Genomic DNA, 23,679 nt, shown 5'->3' with positions numbered 1-23,679 from the left:
CGCCCCTCTCCGAAGACCCAGGGCGGTTCACATACACTCAAAAAAATCACTATAAAAACACTTAAAAATTAAAAACATTAAAAACATTAAAACCCATACATAAGTATATTTGGAGAAAGGACCCAGTCATTTGTATAATACTCTTGCAAATAAAGTTATATGTATATAATAGGCGTCTGGTTTTCCATAAAAATCACTAGACCCAACAAACACACAGGCACTAAATCTGTGAATTCCTTGAATATTGTTGGGAAAAAGCTTAAACTTGATTTAAGGTTTTCCTGAACATCCAGATTTCATAGGCACAATCAGAATGGTAAGTAACCCTTGATATGAATAACTTAAAAATTAATTTTTAATCTTGTTCTGGCTTACTCCTACCAATTTAAAAAAGCATACAGAGAAAAATACATTTAAGAATGTTTCTTTATCAATTGTTCCTTATTGTTTAAATCAGGCCTCAACACAATAATGTAACACTTGGGGAAAAAGATGCAGCCTAGGAGCACAGCAGTAGAGCACAAGATAGAGAAGATCTCTACAGCCACCATGGCTTTTCCCCTGGTGCTCAGGTAGGTTGGCACAAAGGAGACCCACACACTGCAGAAAGCCAACATGCTGAAGGTGATGAACTTGGCTTCATTAAAGCTGTCGGGCAGTTTACGAGCCTGGAAAGCCACAATGAAGCTGGCAAATGAAAGGAGGGCCATATAGCTCAGGACACAATAAAACATAACAACTGACCCTTCATTGCATTGTAAAATCATTTCTTCAGTGATTGAGTGCACATCTAACTCTGGGAACGGGGGAGAAATTGATAACCATACAATACAGATGCTTGCTTGGAATAGAGAGCAGAGAAGGACAATAGAAACAGCCAGTCTTTTCCCCACCCATGTCCTCATATGAGATCCTGGCCTGGTGGCCTTGAAGGCAAGAGAAACAAGGATGGTTTTGGCCAACACACAAGAGACGGACAATGAGAAGATGAGACCAAATGCAGACTGTCTGAGGAGACAGGTGACTCTCCCAGGTTGTCCAAGAAAGAGCAAAGAGCAGAGGAAGCAGAAGAGAAGGGAGATGAGGAGAGTGTAGGTGAGATCTCGGTTGTTGGCTTTCACAATAGGGCTGTCCTTGTGCTTAATAAAAGTTCCCAGCACCCATGTTGTAATGAGGGAGAACACAGCAGCAAGACAAGCTAAACTATACCCTAAAGGTTCTTCATAAGACAGAAAGTTTATCCTTTTCAGGAGACATCCATTTCTTTCTTGGTTTGCATATTGATCTTCTGGACATTGGATACAAGCTACCATGTCTGAAATTGAAAAGAAAAAAGAAAACCACTTGGCCAATAAAGAATTCTATTCTATTCTATTCTATTCTATTCTATTCTATTCTATTCTATTCTATTCTATTCTATTCTATTCTATTCTATTCTATATGTTCTTACTATACACAACTGCTCCTATGGAGATTCATGAATACCTGAAGGAATAATTGAATGTTTAAATTCATATTCACTTCAAGACTACACTTCAAGATATGTAGGAAATTGAAATATTTTCCCTAAAATTCAATATATTGTATCATGGAGGAAATTCCAAAAGATTAATATATCTCACATATTTCAAGTGCAAACTACATAGGAAATAAAATTTTCTAAGGCTGCGAGACGTCATTTTTTATTTAATAAATTTATTCTTAATTTTGTTTTGTACTTTCATTTCTCTTAAAGTTCATTTTTGCATTGATCCCCATAAACAGATTGTGGGAATCAGAGGCATCAAATGTGAATGTGCATATATACACACTCTAGGTTTGGATTTGACAGAGGAGCCAAACATGCAGAAATACCACATGATAAATGTAACTAGGTGGATATGAAAAGAATTAAGATTTATATTGGGAAGTCAGTCATTTATCTTCTATATACCACTAATGTGTAAAAGATTCATTTCGTATTTATAAATATTAAGAATTTGCTTCCATAAATTCCATGTCTATTTATTTATTTTTAAATTTTTGCTTTCTTTGTTTCTTTTAAAACTTTTTTTTTCATTTTCATTGCCCCATTCAATTTCCAACCATAAACCTAAAACTAGCATTCTGCAGAACGTATTCACAAAAATTCTCATATTGTATATTTCTTTGTAATGGCACTATGGCTGATATTTCAGGTTCATCTCTGTAACAATAAAAATAGAGAAGTTATTACCATACCAATCTTATTTGAAAATTTTCCTTCTGGACATGGAACACAATCATAACAGCAGAATTTTTTCCCTTCATCCTTCCCTTTCTGATAACCGGGGAGACAATATTCATTGCACAGCGAGATGGGAAGCACCTAGTTATCGATTTCATAATGTTGGAAAGTGAGCATTTATTGTTTTGGAGAAAGTTCAGTTGTTATACGATAAATGAAATGTGCACCACATCTATATCTATCTATCTATCTATCTATCTATCTATCTATCTATCTATCTATCTATCTATCTATCTATCTAAATGGCTGTGTGTGTGTATGTTCTAGCATAACTCTGGATTGCTTTAAGCAATTTCAACCAAACTTGGTACACAGATGACTTACTCTGTGGAAAAAATATTGTGGGGGTAAGACACCCCTAACACCTCTCAGGGTGTGTGTTCTGTTAAGATACAGCCTGTTGTTCTTTAAAATGGCTTCTACTGTACTGCCTTAAAATGGCTTCTACTGTGCAGCACAGTGGAGTTGCCATGGTAACAGCTTCACAGTACTCCACAAGGAGGATCCCTCTGGCAAGGAAGAAAATCCAACATTAGAAATTACATTTGGCCCGGACATTTTCAACAAGGCTTTGATTATTCTTGAGGACAAATGTATGGCCATGATCAATAAAACATTACTGCAACTCACCCTGCCTGCACTGCTACAAGACTGACATGATATACTTCATGCAGATTACATACGAGAAAAGAACTACAACACTGAACAGCTTAGTGCATATTTCACGGACAGAAAGCTACTTCTAAATCAAGATCAGAAAAAAGCATAACAAATGATCATAGATCAGCTGGCAAAACAACAAGGTGGTATCATCTTACTTGACGCTTCTGGGGGCACAGGGAAATCATTTTTAACTAATTTAATTCTCTCCAAAATCAGGGCTCCGAGTGAAGTTGCTCTTCCTGTCTAATACAGGATTGGGATGAATAAATACCTGAGCAATGCTGGGTTATCAGCTAGTTTACAATAAAAATGTCCTGTCAAAATAGGCATCAAAGAGTCATGAAATAAATGGGATTTGAGAATTTTCAGTTCAATATTGGAGGAAGTGTAATAAATGTTGTGTCAACTCGCAAAGCATCCCTGGCTTGCTTTCGAGTTGCCATAGGCAAGGGGAATGGGAAACTAATAAAGCAGTACAGCAGCCAAAGACAGGAGCACATTCCAGACATACCTTTCTCAAGGCTGTCTCCCAAGGTTACCCACAGCGGCTGGAGGGGAGTGATCTCTACAACCCATGAAATTGCTCTGTTGGCGAATGTGATTGATGACACACACACTGGGGGGGGAGGGGGAAATAGGATCATGATTGGGGCTGTAAACTACATGGGGTCAGAGTTGGCTTCACTTGGGAACATGCCGACATGAAGCTCCTAATAAATAACTGGATTTCTTTTGAAGCTTGGCTCGAGGCTCATGATTTAATTAGGGCATCTGTCGGAACCCTGACATATTGTTCACAATACTACTGCAGTTGGTTTTCAACAATTAAAGTGGAAAAATGTCATTTCTTTTTAATCTATTTAGTCCTCATGGTTTCCCTAGAAGAACAGCAGTACGTTTCTCAACCTAATGAACCTAACTGTGAACGGTCACACAAACTCTCCTTGAAACCATACCTGGTTAAATGATCTATACCAAACAATCATGTCCTCATTAATGACTAATTCCTTTCCTTGATTCATAGAATCTGGTTCCACTTTTCCAACCTTTCGTCTCTGGAAAGTGGAATTGGGAAAAGTGACTATGTTGACGATATCAAATCCACCTTCCATGTTCGTATGGTCATAAAAAGTCAAGGTCTCTCCAAGAGAATTATTGTATGCAGTGCCTTTAAGAAATTGGTGGAGCTATTATATTAGGAATCAAAAGAAAATAGAAAGATAAAGAATAGAAAGCTATGTGTACCGTACTTTTCAGAGTATAAGACACACTTTTCCCCCCTAAAAGAGGATGGAAATGTCAGTGTGTCTTATATATCGATATGGCCATTTTTGGCCTCTGGAAACCCTGCCCTGTGCATCCCGTTTTTGCAAAAAATGGGCCCATTTTTCACAGAAATGGGGCAGACAGAGTGCTTGGGAGGCCTGCAGAGTGCTCCTGGGGACTGGAGAAGGCAAAAACTGGAAGCACGGAGGCCAAAAACTATTTTTTTCTTGTTTTCCTCTTCGAAATCTTGGTGTGTCTTATACTCCAGTGCATCTTATAGTCTGAAAAATATGGTAATTTTATCTTAGTTGTATTCTAAATTTCAGGGAGAAATTCTGACAATGTTAAAAGTCTATTTCTCTAACCTCTTGAAACCCTCTTTTCTGCCCTCGGCATATGCAGGTAAAAGAAAGATCAGGTATTTCAGCTTGAGTGATCAAAAGACAGATAAACAGGATTCTAGTGTCCCACATCTTCTTCATTTCATTACAATATAGCTTAAGAAGTGGTACATGAACAAGTGGAAAAACAGTTTCCAAAATTAGATTCCCTGTCTGGTCTCCTCCTCCTTTTCTAAGAAAGCCTCACCTGTCTGATTTGCTTCCGACTTCCAAGCCATTTTTTATTTTCATTTAATTTTCACAGACATTTTCCAACAAATGGAGAAATAGGATAGGATAGGATAGGATAGGATAGGATAGGATAGAATAGAATAGAATAGAATAGAATAGAATAGAATAGAATAGAATAGAATAGAATAGAATAGAATAGAATAGAATAGAATAGAATAGAGCAGAGCAGAGCAGAGCAGAGCAGAATAGAATAGAATAGAATAGAATAACAGAGTTGGAAGGGACCTTGGAGGTCTTCCACTCCAACCCCCTGCCTAGGCAGGAAACCCTACACCACTTCAGACAAATGGTTATCCAACATCTTCTTAAAAACTTCCAGTGTTAGAGCATTCACAACTTCTGCAGGCAAGTTCTTCCAATTGTTCTGTCAGGAAATTTCTACTTAGTTCTAAGTTGATTCTAAGTTGATTCTCTGTGAATCATTTTCATAGACATAAGGCTTCTGTGGATGTAGTAAGGACTGAAGGATAGCTATTTAAGCTAAATAGGATTCACATGTTATTTTCAGTAATAGGTGAAATGCCTAAAAGCTATAGGAATTTAAAAACTAGGACTTGAATCTTAGTTAGTACTTGCATGCTGAAGATGTTCAAGGAGTATAATGGAAAACATATATTTATGGAAATAAAGTCATAAAGACTAGGTATTTTTTGAAAAGATATTCTATTCCATTTTGATAGTTGCTTCTACCCTATTTAATTCATACAAAACTTTGTAATTGCTGTTACCCAGCACAAAATATTTCTGTCAAACAAATTACCTGCCATGGTTTTGCATCTTCGTATTTTGATGATTTATGCCTCACCAAATGCCTGTCATTAGATTGAAGTAAGAAGAGAGCATGTAAAGCTTGAGCCAATACATAGACAGCATTATAGATACCATAGCTGTGCCCCATCAATTGCACCTCAAATAGAGACCCAGGAATATCCTCCAGCTTTTCCTCTCCTGTACAAATATCTAGGGTCGAACGAGAAGATGGCAATGAACAATCAAACAATTGACCCCAAAAAAGTGGGAAGAAACCATCTTCTTGAATCCAAGGAGGTTTTATCAAGTTAAGGAATTCCTTAAACCCTGGAATTTGCTTTGAGTGAATTGTAAAGCAAATGGCACCATCAAAGAACTGTCGATCCCATTTTCTCTGTAGTCCTGTTAATAAATAATCAATCTGGGCAGTCATGATCCACACCTTTCCCAAGGAGCTCTGCTCACATCCAGGGCAAACTAAAAACATGATACTAGTTACCCATGCAATGGTCAAAGAGTCTCCAGAGACTATAAAGGTCTTGATCTTCCCATCAGCTATACTGTTATAAATATTTGTTATTTTATCAATCATATCCAAAAGTTTATCCCAGTGGGTTAAATATGGAATTCTTTGAATAGAAGCAGAGCAGATTCCATGCTGGGAAAAGAGGGACTCCATGATCTGCAGGAAACGTTCTCCATTCCAATTATCCGTAGTAAAAATCCCAATCCAGGTCCACCCAAAATGCTGAAGCAGTTGGATAATCCCAATATACTGAGAAGATTCATTGGGGACAATGGAGTAAAAGGAAGACGTCCCAGCATTGTAACTATCCAGAGGGGTAAATGATCCATAAGTCAACTAAAAACAAAGAACACATTCTGTAGAACAAGTTTACCTCCATTTTTCTATTCATGAAAACTATCTTTTGTAAGGTTATTCAGCTAAGTGATTATCATTAATCATTATTTTCTAGACAGGAGGAAACAATTAGCACTCTTATATCTATTCTTCAAGTGCCTACCTGTGGTATCTTGTATAAACCTACAATGTCTGCCATATAGGATGACGTTTCAGAGGTGAGTCCCCCAATAATGGCCATAAAGTTTTTCATAGTGTCACACTTGTAGTTGGGGACAAATTGCTGGGATTTGAAGAGTAAGTCCAGGGTGGTCCGATAGGTCATCATTGGGTGGTAATAGTTGTCATGGATATGGAAGCCAAGGGTGACATTAGACAGGATTTGTGGATTCTCATTGATCTCCTTCACAGCAAAGGCCAAGGAAAGGACATGTTGGTAGAATTTTGTTAGTACCCTGTAAATAAAATGATGTCACTCTTTCAGAAGTTAACTTTAAAGAAGATTTATGTCTCTGCAACAGTAATTGCTATAACTGAATTAAATAGATCAATAACCTCTCCCTCTCTTCACATTGAAACTAGGGCTATTCCATCTCAATTGAGAACACTGCCAGAATGAAATTTATTCCATGGTTGCAGAATCAGTCAAAGTATTGCCAGTTTCCACAAAATAAAATGTCCTCCTTTTCCAAAAACTAAAATATTTTTATATTTTTCCTATCATTTGCAATAACATCTCATAAGGAGATTATAAATTTCAGTTTGCTTGTAGGCTTGATGTTATATAAGAGACCGTGATATTTCTTTCCAGTATATATTGATAGATTTTTGTTAGTACCCTGTAAATAAAATGATTTCAGTCTTTCAGAAGTTAACTTTAAAGAAGATTTTACATGCAAACAATGGTAATTGCTATAACTGAATTCAATATATCAATAATCTCCCCCCCCCCTCTCTCTCTCTTTCTCTCCCTCCCTCCCTCCCTCCCTCCCTCCCTCCCTCCCTCCCTCTCTCTCTCTCTCTCTCTCTCTCTCTCTCTCTCTCTCTCTCTCTCTCTCTCTCTCTGTTTAAGATAGGGCTATTCCATCTCAATTGAGAACTCTGCCAGAATGAAATATTTTCTGTGATTGACATCGTTGCAAAATGAGTCAAAATATTGCCACTTCCCACAAACAAAAATGTCCTACTATTTCAAAAAAATAAAATTTCTCTTCATTCTTTCCTTCTCAATTTACAGTAAGGTTGTATAATGAAATCATGAGTTGCACTTTCCTTTTCATGTTTGATGTTATATAATAGCCCATGATATTTCACTCTAGCATCCTGCTGCTACCATAAATTGGGTCGCCTGGTCTAATTTTGCACACTTGGCAGACAGAATTTACATTTATTAAAAGCTGTCTTGAATTCCAGAGATGAAAAAATAACCTCAGAGAGAAAGAGTTCTCATGATGCAAGGAAACAATCCATCTTTCCTTATTTCTCTGCATGCATTAAACTTTCCTAACTGCTACGGAGGAGCAAGATAAAAAATCCATACTCTGGAAATAAAAAAAACTCTTGAGAAGGATGCTCTTGAAATGAAACTTCATGAAAATTATAATTTATCATAGAAACCATTGCGCCAAGAACGATGTCTCCTTCTTGGTACCACTCATATCGAGTAGGTATTGGATCCCCCACATGACATGCTAGTCTATTCACACTGACTATTGGGGTTACAAAAAGAAGAAGAAGAAGAAGAAGAAACATCTGGGCAACAGAAAATCTTTCGAAATATGGATTAGTCTGAATTCAGAATTCTGCATTAGCAAATGTTAGCCAGGCTAAATACAACTGCATGAGAGCTTTGCTCCTACTCCTTAGATATAACAATTGTATGGATCCATCCACATCCTTTATTCAGATTGCCAAAATCCAACTAACATTGTGCTCAAATGATGGCACCTTGGTACTATGACAAGTCACAGTTTGAAATGAAAAAAAAAATGCAGAATCTGCCCTTTCCAATTGCTACTCTTATTTGCAATTCTCTATGGGACAAAACCTTTAGATGTTTTTTTTTTCTTCTCACTAATAGATTTGATGTTTTTGCTTCAGATGTTTCCATCTTAGACCAAGTGAACAAATTACAGTCCCTAGAATAATTCTAGTGGCGAGATCATCAATTTTGCTCTGCATGTCTTCTATGATTGAAAGAAATGATGTAATCCATGGTGAAGTAGTAAAGATTAGATGTGATTTTATAATTGTTCAGGCACTGCAGCTTTCCCCAGAAGCACTTTTCTCTTTTGGGAAGTTCAGCCAGTGTCAACTTTGCAAACAGATTAATTGTCTCTAGTAATTCAGCTTTTAAAGTACTCAACTCAGAAGCAAAGTTATTTACAAATGTTATTTCTACAACGAAATTCATTTGTCAATAGAATTGTGTCCCAGTATTTCCTAGAGTGAAAAATGTTTTTATATATATATATATATATATATATATATATATATATATATATATATATGGAATTTTGAAAGAAAATAGTATTGTTGATAAAGGTATACTGTGTGTGTGTTATCTGTGTGTATACACACACACACATGTATGTATGTATGTCAGCGTTCCAGAAAAACCCCAACTCCAAGTAAAGATGCGGAAGCAAGCATTTTCCAAAGTTCTCTTTACTAGAATAGGCAAACTGGCACATCTGGGGAAACTCAAATCTGAAAAGCCTGGGTTTTCCTTCAGTAAATCAAAGCTCCCAAAATCATCCCTTTTTCCACCCAGTCGATCACATGCTCCAATCAACCTCCGTTCCATCCCGATCCAGCCCCCTGACCACTCCTTCTCCAGATGCTGGATCGCCCTCACCTTGACCGACAGAAAGAATGCTATTATGTCTACTAACCCCCTCTCCTAAATCCCTCCTCCTAATTTCCAGCACATGAGAAGGTGGCAACATTGGAGCTTCCATCTAATATGGCTTCCAAAGCTGACAATGTATACATATAAATACATACATACATACCCGGTTTTCCCCAAAAATAAGACCTAACATGTTTTTGCATGTTTATCTAATATAAGCTTTACCCCAAAGTAAGCCCTAATTAAGACCCTGAGCAGTGGCCACCTGCTTATTCCTTCTTGTGGTGCCGCGGCAGCAAGGCAGGGTGGAGCTGAGCCACACATCCTGCACTGCCTTACCCCAGGGCCCCTGAAGCCAGGCCATCCATGCCCTGACATCTGCCTTGCAGCAAGAGCACCAACAACCATGTGCAGCAGGGGCCACATGGCCGCTCACCCATTTCTTCTGGTTGCTTTCAGCCAAAATGGAACAGGAGGCTGAGCGATAGGCTACTGCGGTGGTCGCGAGGTGAGGCAGGTGTCAGAGTGTGGATGACATGGCTGTGGAGGCCCTGAGGTGAGCTGGTGGAGGGAGTGTGAGGCATGGCCACCACCCCTCCTGCCTCACCTCATGGCCACAGCACCGGCACATCGCTTGGCTTCCTGCTCCATTGCAACAGAGAGCAAGCAGAAGAAGAGGGCAGATGGCCACACAGGGTCTTACTAGATGGGGTTGTTGGAGCTGCTGCTGTGAGGCAAGGCAGGTGTCAGCATCAGTGGCCTGGGCCCTGAGGTAAGCCAGTGAAGGGTAGGCATGTAATGGCATGCTGCAGGGCCTCCTGCCCCGCCACAAGCAAGCAGAAGAAGTTGGCTTCCCATATATGGAAAAAAATAAAAACACCCCCAGAAAATAAGCCCTAGCACTTATTTTGGGGCCCAAAAGAAAATAAGACCTGGTCTGATTTTCGGGAAAACATGGGTACATACATACACGATAGATGTACATGAATCATTATCAGAGAATCATTGTAGGTTATTAAAATAATGACTATGTACACAAATAAGCAAATCATCAGTAAGAGGGTGTAGGAAGCCAAAGCAATAGCCAACCAAAAATAAAAAGAGACATAAAAGATGGGAGCAAGGAATAGTGATATTCTAATATTTCAGATATCATTATTAAACTAAATCTATATAGTCCTCAAGGGGCGTGGTGGCTCAGCAGCTAAGACGTTGAGCTTGTCAATCAAAAGGTCAGCAGTTCAGTTATTTGAATCCCTAGTGCCGCGTAATGTGGTGAGCTCCCATTACTTGTTCCAGCTTCTGCCAACCTAGCAGTTCGAAAGCATTTAAAAAATGCAATTAGAAGAAATAGGGACCACCTATGGTGGGAAGGTAACAGCATTCCATGTGCCTTTGGCATTTAGTCATGCTGGCCACATGACCACGGAGACATCTTCTGATAGTGCTGGCTCCTCGGCTTTGAAACGGAGATGAGCTCCACCTCCTAGAGTTGGGAACAACTAGCACATATATGCGAGGGGAACCTTTACCCTTTACCTTTACCTATATAGTACTCAAATTGTTGTGTCTGTAAACCTTATTGGTCAAAACATTGCATTCTAGGACAAAATCTTTTTTCAGGCAAGGTTGGGCTAACTTACAAAACAGTTCCAAAATTTGAGACCCCTGACTTTTCTGGAGTTGAAAATTAGCAAATTTTACAACACATTTTCTGACCTAAGGCAAAATGTCATGAAACATTTTTTGTACTATACAGTTCAACATGTGTTTTTTTCAAAGCATGCACACCTCTGACTATTGCTTTAAATTTTTAAGAAGTTTCCCAATGAAAGAATTCATTGGAAGCTCTTTTGTTATTGAGGCCATTGAGGAATCTGATAAGGAAATATCTCTGAAAGAATGACCAACAGGTCATGAATGAATTTTATATTCTGAATTAAGATAGTTAAACCCAATATTGAATCTTTCTTTCTGTGTCCAACTGTGTAGATTATTATTTTTTTTAAATAAATCTATTTGTTAATATTCAGCACTTTCTCTCCAAGGATTTGGAGATGACGAGGGCAGGTCTTAGTACTATTGTGTGGGATGAGTTTGAGCCTGTGACTCCTGAGGAAGTGGACAAGGCTGTAAGAGCGATGAGTTCCTCCATTTGTTTGTTGGACCCATGCCCCTCCTGGCTGGTTTTGGCCAGCAGGGAGGTGACACGAGGCTGGCTCCAGGCTTTAGTTAATGCGTCCTTGAGGGAAGGGGCCTTCCCGCAACTATTAAAGGAAGTGGCTGTAAGGCCCCTCCTCAAGAAGCCTTCCCTGAATCCAGCAGAATTAAAGAACTTTCGTCCAGTCTCCAACCTACCCTTTGTGGGAAAGGTTGTAGAGAAAGTGATGGCACTTCAGCTCCTGTGGTCATTGGAGGAAACAGATTTTCAGTCTGGCTTCAGGTCTGGCTACAGCATGGAAACTGCTTTGGTCACGCTGATGGATGATCTCTGGCGAGCCCAAGATGGGGGTCATTCCTCCATCTTGGTGCTACTTGACCTCTCAGCGGCTTTCAATACCATTGACTATGGTATCCTTCTGGGATGATTGAGGGAGCTGGGAGTGGGAGGCACCATGTTACGGTGGATCACCTCCTATCTCTCTGGTCGGTCACAGTTGGTGTTAGTAGGAGGACAGAGGCCCCTAGGCCCCTCGTTTGTGGGGTGCCTCAGGGCTCGGACCTCTCTCCCCTCCCCTCCCCTCTCCTCTGTAGATGTATTTAACATCTACATGAAGCCGCTGGGTGAGATCATCCAATGACACGGGGTGAGGTATCAGCAATACACGGATGATACCCAGCTGTATATCTCTACCCCGCATCAATTCAGTGATGCGGTGGATGTGATGTGTCGGTGCCTGGAGGCTGTGAGGGTCTGGATGGGAATCAACAGGCTCAGACTTAACCCAGACAAGACCGAGTGGCTGTGGGTATTGCCTCCTAAAGACTATGTCGATTGTCCATCTGGGGGGGGAGAAATTGTCCCCCTCAGAATGGGTTTGCAATTTGGGTGTCCTCCTAGACTCACAGCTAAGATTAGAGCAACATCTGACAGCTGTGGCTAGGGGGACCTTTGCACAGGTTTGTCTGGTGCACCAATTGCGACCCTACTTGGATCAGGAGGCTCTCCTCACTGTCACTCATGCCCTTGTCACCTCACGGTTAGATTATTGCAACACGCTTTACATGGGGCTACCCTTGAAAAGTGTTCGGAGACTACAGTTGGTCCAGAACTCAGAGCGCGAGCTGTCATGGGTGCACCTAGGTACACCCACATTACACCAATTCTCCGTGAGCTGCACTGGCTCCCTATTGGTCTTTGGTCACAATTCAAGGTGTTGGTTATTACCTTTAAAGCCCTACATGGCTCAGGGCCAGGTTATCTTCGAGACCACCTTCTGCCGCATAACTCCCAACGACCGGTAAGATCCCACAGAGTTGGTCTCCTCCGGGTCCCGTTAGCTAAACAATGGTGGCTGGCGGGCCCATGGGGGAGGGCTTTCTCTGTGGCTGCCTCTCTGGAACCAGTTACCTCCTGAAGTCTGGACCATCCCCACCTATTGGCCTTCCGAAAAGTGGTGAAGACCTGGCTTTTCCGGCAGGCCTGGGGCCATTGATCTTCCTCTTGTGATCTGGTGAGATCTGGCCATGAATGGTGTTAATGAGTTTTTAATGTTTTTAATTTTTCAATGTTTTTTTATAATTATTTTTTGAAATGTAGTCTTCGGAGTCTTCGGAGGGGGTGGTATATAAATTTAATTAATTAAATTAAATTAAATTAAATTTTGAGGAGTCATTGGCAGTGATCGGATTCAAGTAATTTAACAACCGGTTCCTCCTAGTAACAGGTTGGGTGGGCGTGGCTGGGATTATATGACTGACTAGCCATGGCAAACTTGACATCACTCAAGGTGGGGCAACATAGGTGGGTGGATGCTGCTGAAAAAACCAGTGGTGCAATTTGCCGTTTCTCCAATCTGTGCAAAAATTTAACAACTGGTTTGCTTGGACTGGTCCAAACCAGATGAATCCCACCCCTGGTCATTGGCGCTCTCTGAGCTTGGTTGTCTCCTTGCAGACATTTCCTTTATTGGTACATGCTGGCTTTTTCTAAAGCTCTGAATATCTGGTTCTATCCATCAGTCTGGAGTCCTGTGGAATACAATCAGGAGAATGTGAAGGGTCCATTCTCCTGATTGTATTAACAACCATTTGTTGTGACATCCTATAATTTTACAGACATATGGACACACCTCACCCCCATCCCTCTGGGAAGAGATCCTACAGATGTCATCAGGGTCACCTCAGAATTGTTAAATCATCCTGCTAGAACTGATGATGTTACCTAGGTTGGGTAATGAAACATATGCCAGAAAACAGCAAAGCTCTGAGAGCACCAAGGACCCTTCATTTCAGGCCTGAGCTAAATATATTCTCCTTTTTTTGGTACCCTGTTCTCTGTAAGCACCTGTCCCTGTATTCGCTATTCTGAATTAAAATAGTTAAATCTAATACACCATCTTTCTGTGTCCAGGTTTGCATATTATTGTAAAAAAATATCAGCTGATTTTTAAAATTACTTTTATTTCAGAAAGAGGGGCAACACTTTGTCAAATTGATAATTAACAAGTAGATGATTTTTTTAAAAAGTCATTTAGGGGAAAATATTTTAATAGATGATTAAGTCTTCCTGGGATTGGTCCAAATTACTATCATGTGTTCATTTGCTCAAAGCTCCAGAGATATTCCAGAAAGCAGTGAAAAGTAGAAAGCAAGTTTGAAAGAGGTTATAAACTAATCCTGGTTCAATGGAGAGCTTGGGGTGGTGGGAAATGTCCAACAAGATTATTCAGTTCAATTTCTCCAGCATCCGTTCTTTCTTTGATCAGACCTATTTCAAATCTGAGTTGTAGAAATCTCAGTCATTATTCAAGCACGTGTCTATAAAAATGAAAAGTTTAGATTGATACTTTGGTCTCTGGACGTGTGTTGGGAAGATCCAGAATGCTAGGTCAGATCCATTGGTGTGGCTTGATATTTTGGAGACCTCTTTGGGAAGATGTTTTGGCTGCTGATGTGTTATTCATTCTGATGTTCCCAGTGATCAAAGTGAATGCACTCAAGTGCCCAGAGGTTGATCCTATCCCAATTCCACATGAATGGTACCAACCAGGTGATCTCATCATTGGAGGGATGGCTTCACAGATCATCTATGCATTCAGTGAGCATTCGTTTGGTGAACATCCATCTCAGGAGCTCTATGGACTTTCAGAGTAAGCAAAATCCACTCTTTTCTTCACCTAATGATTCCTTGTTTCTTTTCTCCAGTTTTTTCTTGCTGACCACACCTATCTCTATGAAAAAAGATCCATAAAGAAAGCAGATGAAAGCTTTATCAGATCAAGTAATCACTTTAGTTTCTGAGAGTTTCTGGCTGTAGATTTTGTTTCCCATCATTTTTATTTTAAATTTAATGTTATGTAGGTTAAACATGATGGCTAAATAGCTAGACTGCAAATCCCTAAGAAAGGGCATTTCATAAAATGAAGAAATACTTTAAAATATATGGTCCCCTTATTATTAAATAAAAGAATAGAATTATTTTTTTTTTCCAGGAAGAGAAATATATCCATAAGAAGGACCATTAACATCAAATTTAGATAAGTTTATTTGAAAGATAAAATGTAGAGAAATATATTTCGAGAGTTCAAGGAAGAGTTAGCCCATGGTAAGATTGATAAATTTAAATGTATGTATGTATGTATGTATGTATGTATGTATGTATGTATGTATGTATAAATAAATAAATGTACTTCTCAATACTGTTCTATGCATTGTACAATTGTTTCACGAAAGACTTTCTTTATTTGCAGTGTGATCACAAAATTCTACCAGCATGTCCTTTCCTTGGCCTTTGCTGTCAAGAAGATCAATGAGAACCCACAAATCTTGCCCAATGTTACCCTTGGATTCCACATCTACGATAGCTACAACAACCCTAAAATGACCTATCGGACCACTCTGGACTTACTTTTCAAATCCGATAGATTTCTCCCCAACTACAAATGTGGACTTCAGAAAATTCTTCTGGCCATCATTGGAGGACTTGGATCAGATACTTCAACCCATATGGCAGAAATTGTAGAATTCTACAAAATTCCACAGGTGAGTCCAAGTGCAAGGGGATCAATCTTGTGCATGTTAATTGATTTAAAGAATTAATCAATTGATTAAGCATGCCCAAGAGCATCCGTAGCTTTTCATTCTCATAAATCTCATCTATGATTCAAAATAAAAGTTAGATTTCTTGGTGCAGATTGGAACAACTCACTGTGGCCAACTCATCATGGCCAACTCATCATGGCTAACTCACCATGGCCAACCTGCAGCAGGACAATTCACCACAGGATAAGTCAATCATTCAGTTTGTCTATAACTCCTCGATACCATGTCTTGATGTTTTCTTTTAGCTCACATATGGATCATTTCCCCTGGAAGAAATTGATAGCTGTCAATCATCTTCACTTTACTTTATGGCCCCAAATGAGGTTCCGCAATATATCGGGATTATCCGATTGCTTCAACTTTTTGGATGGAAATGGATTGGGCTCTTTGTTGCAGACACCGAGAGTGGAGAACATTTTTTGCAGAAATTGGAGTCCTTGTTTTCTGAGCATGGAATCTGCTTAGCTTTCACACAAAGATTTCCAAAATTATTCTGCTTGGATGACTTGAGCAAGTTTAGTGATATCATGTTTAACTTTTATACACATTTCACAGATGTTAAAACAAATACATATATCATCTATGGAGAATCTTTTGCACTTGCATGGCTCACAGCTCTCAAATCTCTGTGGGAAGCTGCAAATCAGGGAAATGCATTTTTAAGCAAGGTGTGGATCAGCACCAGCCAAATTGATTTCATGCTACCAGGATCTCAGAGGGAATGGAATCTCCAGTTTTATGATGGGGCCATTGCCTTTCAAATCCATTCCAGTGAAAATCTGGAATTTGAGGAATTTCTTCAGTCCATAAAGCCGTATTCAACTCATGAAGATGAATTTCGAAATCATTTTTGGGAGGAAGCATTCAACTGTTTCCTTCCTAATTCAGAATTGTCATCAGTGGACAGACAAAAATGCACTGGGAATGAAGAACTGGGGAATCTTCCTGAATCTATATTTCAATTGCAGATGACAGGTCACAGCTATAGCATTTATAATGGGGTTTATGCTGTAGCTCATGCTTTGCATAGCATGCTATCCAAGGGATCCAATCTGAAAAAAATCTTGGCAGATAAAATTGCTGAATCTCCAGAACTACAGCCTTTTAAGGTAACATATCTCCAGCAAAGTTTTTTTTTTCCTTTCAATGAAGAACTTATTTCAAAATAATTTAGCTCACAAAATCGGCTAATCTTTAATTCCAGGCACAATCTATTGTTCAAAGAGCTACAGTAGCGGCCAAAATTGTGGAAACGTTTTGGGAAAAGTGTATTTTCTAAAACTAGCTAATAAGACCACTTTTATTTGGAGTAGTACCATAAAATTATATATCAATGGAAAGAAAATTTAATCAGGAATGTAATGCAATAACTTTTATGAAGGATTTGCTATTAGAATAGCAGTTACAGTATAAAGAAGAAAATTGAAACATGTAGAAAAAAAATGAGATCTACAAAAATTATCACCATGTCAGTTAATACTTAGTTGAGTAACCTTTAGCATGAATTTCAGCCTGATAATGTCTTCCCATGGAGTGAACAAAGTCTTTTAGTTCTTCAGCTGTTATAATGTGAAATCAAGATTGAATGATTGCTTCTATTAACTGGGTTTTATTGCTGGGTTGCTTCTGACTAACAAGTTTCTTTAGTCGGCTCCATAGATTTTCAATTGGGTGAAGGTCTGGGCTATTCCCAGGCCATTACAGCATTGGAATAGGATTATTTTGAAACTCAAAAAAAAAAAAAAAGTGGTGTTATTAGCCATCAAACCTCAAAAATACACTTTTCCGAAAAGGTTTCCACAATTTTGGCCACTACTGTATGATAAAAACAATTATTGATCTTATCTGCTCCAATTAGATTCAAAGTTTCTTCTCAACAAAGTTTGCATCACACAATTCTGTATGTTATTCATTGATAGGTTGACTTTTTGCTCTGTTGTGGAAAACTGCATATACAATAGTTCTGTGTTTTGTATTGGCATTTTGTTCAATGAAACTGAATAACGATTTTGGGAAGGAAAACATAGAACTTCTGATATGTTGCTTTCTCTTATCATTGTGAATTCTACTTCATTGCTTTCTTCTTCTCTTTCAAGTAGCTCCACCTATTTCTTAAAGACATTTCTTTCAACAATTCAGCAGGCGAAGGAGTGTCTTTTAACGAGAAGAGGGAAGTTGCAGGTGGATTTAGCATCATCAATATGATCGCTTTTCAAAACAGGTCCATCCGGAGTGTGAAAGTTGGAACGCTACATCCTGATGCCTCCCATGGAAATGAATTGACCATTAATGAAAATCTGATAGAATGGCACAAAGGTTTTAATCGGGTATGGAACTGCATAAATGTAGAATATATTTTTTACAACCTTTTTTAAATAACGGAACAGATTTCAGTTAAAATGTCTCCAACTGATCTCTGCTGGTCATGTCAAGAACCTTGGAGTACTCATATCAAATGATCTAAGTACTAAAGCCCACTGTAACAACATCGCCAAAAATGCATTAAGATTTGTAAACCTAATCTTGCGTAGCTTCTTCTCTGGTAATATTACACTACTAACCAGAGCATACAAAACATTTGCTAGACCAATTCTCGAATACAGCTCATCTGTCTGGAACCCGCACTGCATATCGGACAATAATACAATTGAACGTGCCCAGAAATATTTTACAAGAAGAGTCCTCCACTCCTCCGCTTGCAGCAAAATACCTTATGCCATCAGACTTGAAATTTTGGGCTTAGAAAATTTAGAAGTACGCCATCTTCGGTCTGACCTAAGCATAGCTCATAAAATCATCTGCTACAATGTCCTACCTGTCAATGACTATTTCAGCTTCAGCCGCAACAATACCCGAGCACACAATACATACAAACTTAAAATGAACCGCTCCAAACTCGATTGCAGAAAATACGACTTCAGCAACAGAGTGGTCAATGCCTGGAATGCACTACCTGACTATGTGGTTTCATCCCAAAATCCCCAAAATTTTAACCTTAGACTGGCTACTTTTGATCTCACCACATTCCTAAGAGATCTGTAAGGGGCGTGCCTAACATTCCTGTCCTAATGTCCCCTTTAATTGGATTCATTTAATGTATTCAATTCATGCTTATATTTATATATATATATTATCAAATACGTATTCAACAAATAAATAAAATAAATAAATAATGATTCTCTTTATAGGTGGACTAGTTGACTGTATTTTCAGCTAATGAAAAAGCTGAATAACTTGGCAATTACCTGTGCAAACTTTTCCATGTTATGAGCAGATTCTACCAGTTTCTCTGTGCAATGAACACTGTCGCCCTGGATCTTGGAAGAGAAAATCTGAAGAGAAAAGCTTCTGCTGCTACGATTGTGTTGCATGTCAACAAGGGAAGATTTCAAGCAAGACAGGTGAGTAATGAAACTGTACAAAAATTTGAGAACATTGGGCAGTAAAGGAATTGTTTCATAAAATGTTACAATAAATTTATTTCTTATTAAAGTTTTCTAGCCTATAAAGCAAGGAATATGGGTAACCCCTACAAATCTCAGTTATTATTAATCTCAATTAGTAATAATCACCCAGGTTTTAAAATAATACATCCTGCAGAATCCTGTATATATGTATTGTGGCTCAACCATACTATATATACTGCTCATCCAAAGCATTAAGAAGCATATCAAGGGGGAGAAAATGGCAAAATTAGCTACTTAATTGTTGTAAAATAGAATGGAAAAGTTCAATATCCAACATGATAAAACTGTTATATTGTTTTATAATAGTTTTATATATTATATTATAGCATAGTATAGTACAGTACAGTACAGTACTATACTATATAGTATACTATATATAGTATACTATATATAGTACTATATATAGTATATAGTACTATACTATACTATACTTGTATGTATTATATGAAATCCTTCAATATTTTATGATACTGTCTACAAAATGGTTTCATCAAAATTATTTACTATGGAGGTGATTGTGTGGTGCAGGAAGTGCTGCTAAATAATGTTAATCTTGTTTAATAGTATTCCCCAAAATTTGAAAATATCGTAATAGCTTTCAAAATCTTGAGAGCACCATGTGAAATCATGGATGTTTCAAACACTTCCTCCAAATTTCAGCAAAATACAAACTGGGATATTAAAAGAAAGGACAGAAAATAATTATTTTTAATACATTTTAGACTTAGGGTTTCCATTTGGAAACTATATATGTATATATCTCACAGGAACTGGGAACTTTTTTGTGTATGTAGTTGTCTATTTCTTAAATTTGTTTGCCACCCACGTTGCCAGAAGGCAACCCATATTATGGGCAAAATTGTGTGGAAATGCAAACAAGTACATTTAAGAAAGCATTTGAACTGTTCCTTGTAAAATTAAAAGAAAAATAACACAACAATCAATATTATCTATAGATTACTGTCTATTAATTAATTAATTAATTAACTAAATAAAAACATTTCTAGACTACACAATCTCAAAAGACTTTGTGTATCTTAACAAATATGAAATTATAATAACAATAACAGCAACTAAATTCTGCACCATTTAAATTTAAATTATTCATTGTAATGATTTTTACAACATTGTATATTTTCATATCACACCTGAGTAAATAATTGATTTTTGATATAATTAGTAAGGCTCAAGGTTGACTCAGCCTTCCATCCTTTCTAAGGTAGGTGAAATGAGGACCCAGTTTATGGGGGCAATAAGCTGACTTTGTATAAAATATACAAAAGAATGAAGGCTATTGCTTAACGCATTGTAAGCCGCCCTGAGTCTCCGGAGAAGGGCGGCATATAAATCAAATTAAAAAAAAAAAAAAATACTTTGGAAAAACCCTTGGAATATAGCTACACAGGGAAAAGATCACAAAATGAATTATCAGTCTTCAAACAGTACCATAAAATATTTATTAAAAAGTGGTAAGTAGGAAATTGGTGAGTTTTCTTTTGTTCCTTTATCCAGATACAGAAGATTGTTTCAAATGTCCTGAAGATCAGTATCCAAGCAAGGATCAAGATCGATGCCTTAACAAAACAATGAATTTTCTGTCCTTTGAAGAACCTTTAGGGATCAGTCTGGCCTCAGCTGCTGTTTTCTTCTCCCTCATGACAACCAGTGTGCTTGGAATTTTCCTTAAACGTAGAGATACCCCCATCGTCAAGGCCAACAATCGGGACCTGACTTACACACTACTCGTTGCCCTTCTGCTCTGCTTTCTCTCTTCCTTGTTATTTCTTAGTCAACCAGGGAAAATAACCTGCCTTCTCCGTCAACCAGCATTTGGCACCTTCTTCTCAGCTGCTGTTTCTTGTGTGTTAGCTAAAACTATTACCGTGGTTGTCGCTTTCATGGCTACTAAGCCAGGTTCTTCAATGAGAAAATGGGTGGGGAAAAGATTGGCTCTTTCCATTGTCCTTTCTTGTTCTTTTCTTCAAGCAGGTCTTTGCATTCTGTGGCTGGCAACATCTCCTCCATTCCCTGAGTTAGACATGAATTCCATTACAGAAACCATGATTTTGCAATGCCATGACGGCTCCATCTTCATGTTCTATTGTGTCCTGGGCTATCTGGGCTTCTTGGCTATTGTCAGTTTTATTGTGGCTTTCCTTGGCCATAATTTACCTGACACCTTTAATGAAGCCAAGTTCATCACTTTCAGCATGTTGGTCTTCTCCAGTGTGTGGATCTCCTTTGTTCCAACCTATCTGAGCACCAAAGGAAAAGCCATGGTGGCTGTGGAGATCTTCTCCATCTTGTCTTCCAGTGCTGGGTTATTGGGATGTATCTTTTTCCCCAAATGTTTCATCATTGTGTTCAGGCCAGAGCTTAATAGCAGACACCAACTAATCAAACGAAATAAATAAATTAGGTCTACATTTTTTATGACTTACACTGTAGGAATATTAGCAAAGGAAAATAAAAGATTGGTCTTTTTAATTTTTCTTCCTATCCTCTCTTCCTTGGGAAACATGAAAATTGACCTTTGTTGTATTCACGTCTTCAGTAACTGAAGGCACAACTAATTTAGGAACTGGAGGAGAGATTACAGCTACAAAATAGAAATTAAACATTTAATTAAACATTTAACAGGGGCCTGGAGTAGAGATATAGAGTTGGGTATCATCATCATATTGATGATATCTCACCTCAAACTGATAAATCACCTCACACATATAGATATTAAATATAGCAGGAGAAATCACCAAGTCTTGAGGCATGCTCAAAGAAGGGATCATGGCCAGGATCTCTCCTTGACTATCAACACCAACTAAAGCCACTGCAGAGGAAGGAGGACAACCAGCACAGTACCACTCAACCCCCAATTCCCGGAGCTGGCCTAGACTTATACTATGATTGATGTTGTTGAATGCCTTTCTGTGGTCAAGAAGAGTCAGGATGGATGCTCCACGTCCATCTCACTCCTATCAGAGGTCATCTATGGGTGCAATCAATGCCATCTCAGTCCTAAATCTTGAGACAGACAGAATGAAGCCTAGATAATCCAATCCATCCAAGGTCATTTGCAGTTGTCATGCAACCACTCTTGCCGTTTTCATCTCTAAACATAGAAGATTGGAAACTGGGTGAAAATTGTCCTGTTTAGTTGGATTGAGTGATGCTCCTTTAAGGAGAGGGCACACCATAATCTCTTTAAGAGCTGTTGAGACCACTCCTTTTTCAAAGGTAGGTTAACTACTGCCATATTCTATCCCATGCTCCTTTCAACACAGCTTTAATAAGCCAGGAGGGGAATGGATCTAATAAATAAGTCACCAAACAAGCTGCTAAGAAGGCCTTGTCCACTTTCTCAAGCTCCCTGGTCTCAAACTCTTTCCAGGTCATCTTGTAAGCCCCCACGCCTGACAGATCCTGCTTTAAAGTTGGGGTCCAACATAGAACTAATTTGAGTGGCATTGTCCAGCAGAAGTGCTATGACCCTTTAGGTATTACTCCTTCGAAGAAGGTACTGAGTCACCTGAAACATATATTTCTTAGACTTAGACATTGTTGAAGCTATTGAGGAATCTGATAAGGAAATATCTCTGAAAAAATGACCCAACAGGTCATGATTGTATTTTATATTTTTAATTAAGATAGTTAAATTAAATATTTCATCTTTCTTTCTGTGTCCAAGTCAGAGGTGGATTTCAGATATTGTTACCATTGGTTCGCTACGCCCGCATGCATCTTCCGCATATTGCTCCCAGCCTTCGGTGCATGCGTCCGGCCTTCTGTGCAAGCACTTTGTTCTCGCGCACACCTTCCGCACATGCACCCGGCCTCAAAAACATAGCTAAATAGGACAGCATAGTACCAGGGCAGGTGGGTGGACCCACCTGTGATCTCTGCTACTGGTTCGGGTGAACTGGTCCGAACCGGCTGAATACCACCTCTGGTCCAACTGTATAGATTATTATTTTTTTTTTAAAAAAAAAATCTATTCGTTAATGTTATTTTTGCCATGAGGAGCACTTTCCCTCCAACAATTAGAGTAGCCCTGAGCCTGTTGGTTTTGAAGGGTCATTGGTGCTCAATGGAGCTTGGTTGTTTCTTTGCAGACATTTCCTTTATTGGTACATGCTGGCTTTTTCTAAAACTCAGAATATTTTATTTTTATTTATTTATTTATGTAATTTATATGCTGCCCTTCTCCCGTAGGACTCAGGGCGGCTTACAAAAACAAAACAAAGAATTACATAAACAATTAAAATCAGTTTAAAATTAAATTAAAATCAATTAAAAATTATTAAAATTATTTGAAGTCACCCCTATGGGATTTGAAGAATCCCCAAATGGGATTCAGCCCATTTGGTGAAAAAGCCATGTCTTGAATTCGCGGTGGAAGGAGAGGAGGTTTGGGGCTGTCCCGAGGCCAGTGGGCAACCCATTTCAGAGGGTCAGTGCTCCCAGAGAGAACGCTCTCCCCCTGGGGTCCACCAGCCGACATTGTCTGGCTGATGGCACCCTGAGGAGGCCTGCTCTGTGTGAGCAGTGGGAGGAAAGCAGGAGATGATCCTGCAGATACCCCGGGCCTCAGCCATGTAGGGCTTTATAGGTGAGCACCAGCACCTTGAAATGAACCCAGAGAGCCACTGGCAGCCAGTGCA

At 38.8% G+C, this 23,679-nt stretch overlaps 2 protein-coding genes across 2 annotated transcripts; one reads left to right on the top strand and one right to left on the bottom strand.

Moving 5' to 3' along the window:
- Window positions 1-413: 413 nt before the first annotated feature.
- On the bottom strand, window positions 414-6,890 carry LOC139324995 (vomeronasal type-2 receptor 26-like). The gene is made up of 5 exons (XM_070954781.1): window positions 6,603-6,890; window positions 5,588-6,439; window positions 3,886-4,116; window positions 2,221-2,347; window positions 414-1,315 (listed from the first exon to the last, which is right to left on the bottom strand). The coding sequence occupies exons 1-5, from the start codon at window positions 6,765-6,767 to the stop codon at window positions 414-416; spliced, it is 2,277 nt and encodes a 758-aa protein (XP_070810882.1). The 5' UTR covers window positions 6,768-6,890.
- On the top strand, window positions 6,786-21,435 carry LOC139324331 (vomeronasal type-2 receptor 26-like). The gene is made up of 7 exons (XM_070954053.1): window positions 6,786-6,885; window positions 14,431-14,602; window positions 15,203-15,494; window positions 15,800-16,663; window positions 17,654-17,881; window positions 18,829-18,955; window positions 20,534-21,435. The coding sequence occupies exons 1-7, from the start codon at window positions 6,786-6,788 to the stop codon at window positions 21,433-21,435; spliced, it is 2,685 nt and encodes an 894-aa protein (XP_070810154.1).
- The last annotated feature ends 2,244 nt before the right edge of the window (window positions 21,436-23,679 follow it).

The sequence above is a fragment of the Pituophis catenifer genome, unplaced genomic scaffold, assembly GCF_029215685.1.
Source record: "Pituophis catenifer annectens isolate HBS135680 unplaced genomic scaffold, rPitCat1.0.hap2 SCAF_15, whole genome shotgun sequence".
NCBI lineage: Eukaryota > Metazoa > Chordata > Lepidosauria > Squamata > Colubridae > Pituophis > Pituophis catenifer.
Note: the sequence above shows the minus strand (reverse complement) of the source record. Positions and strands in the feature narration are given on the sequence as shown.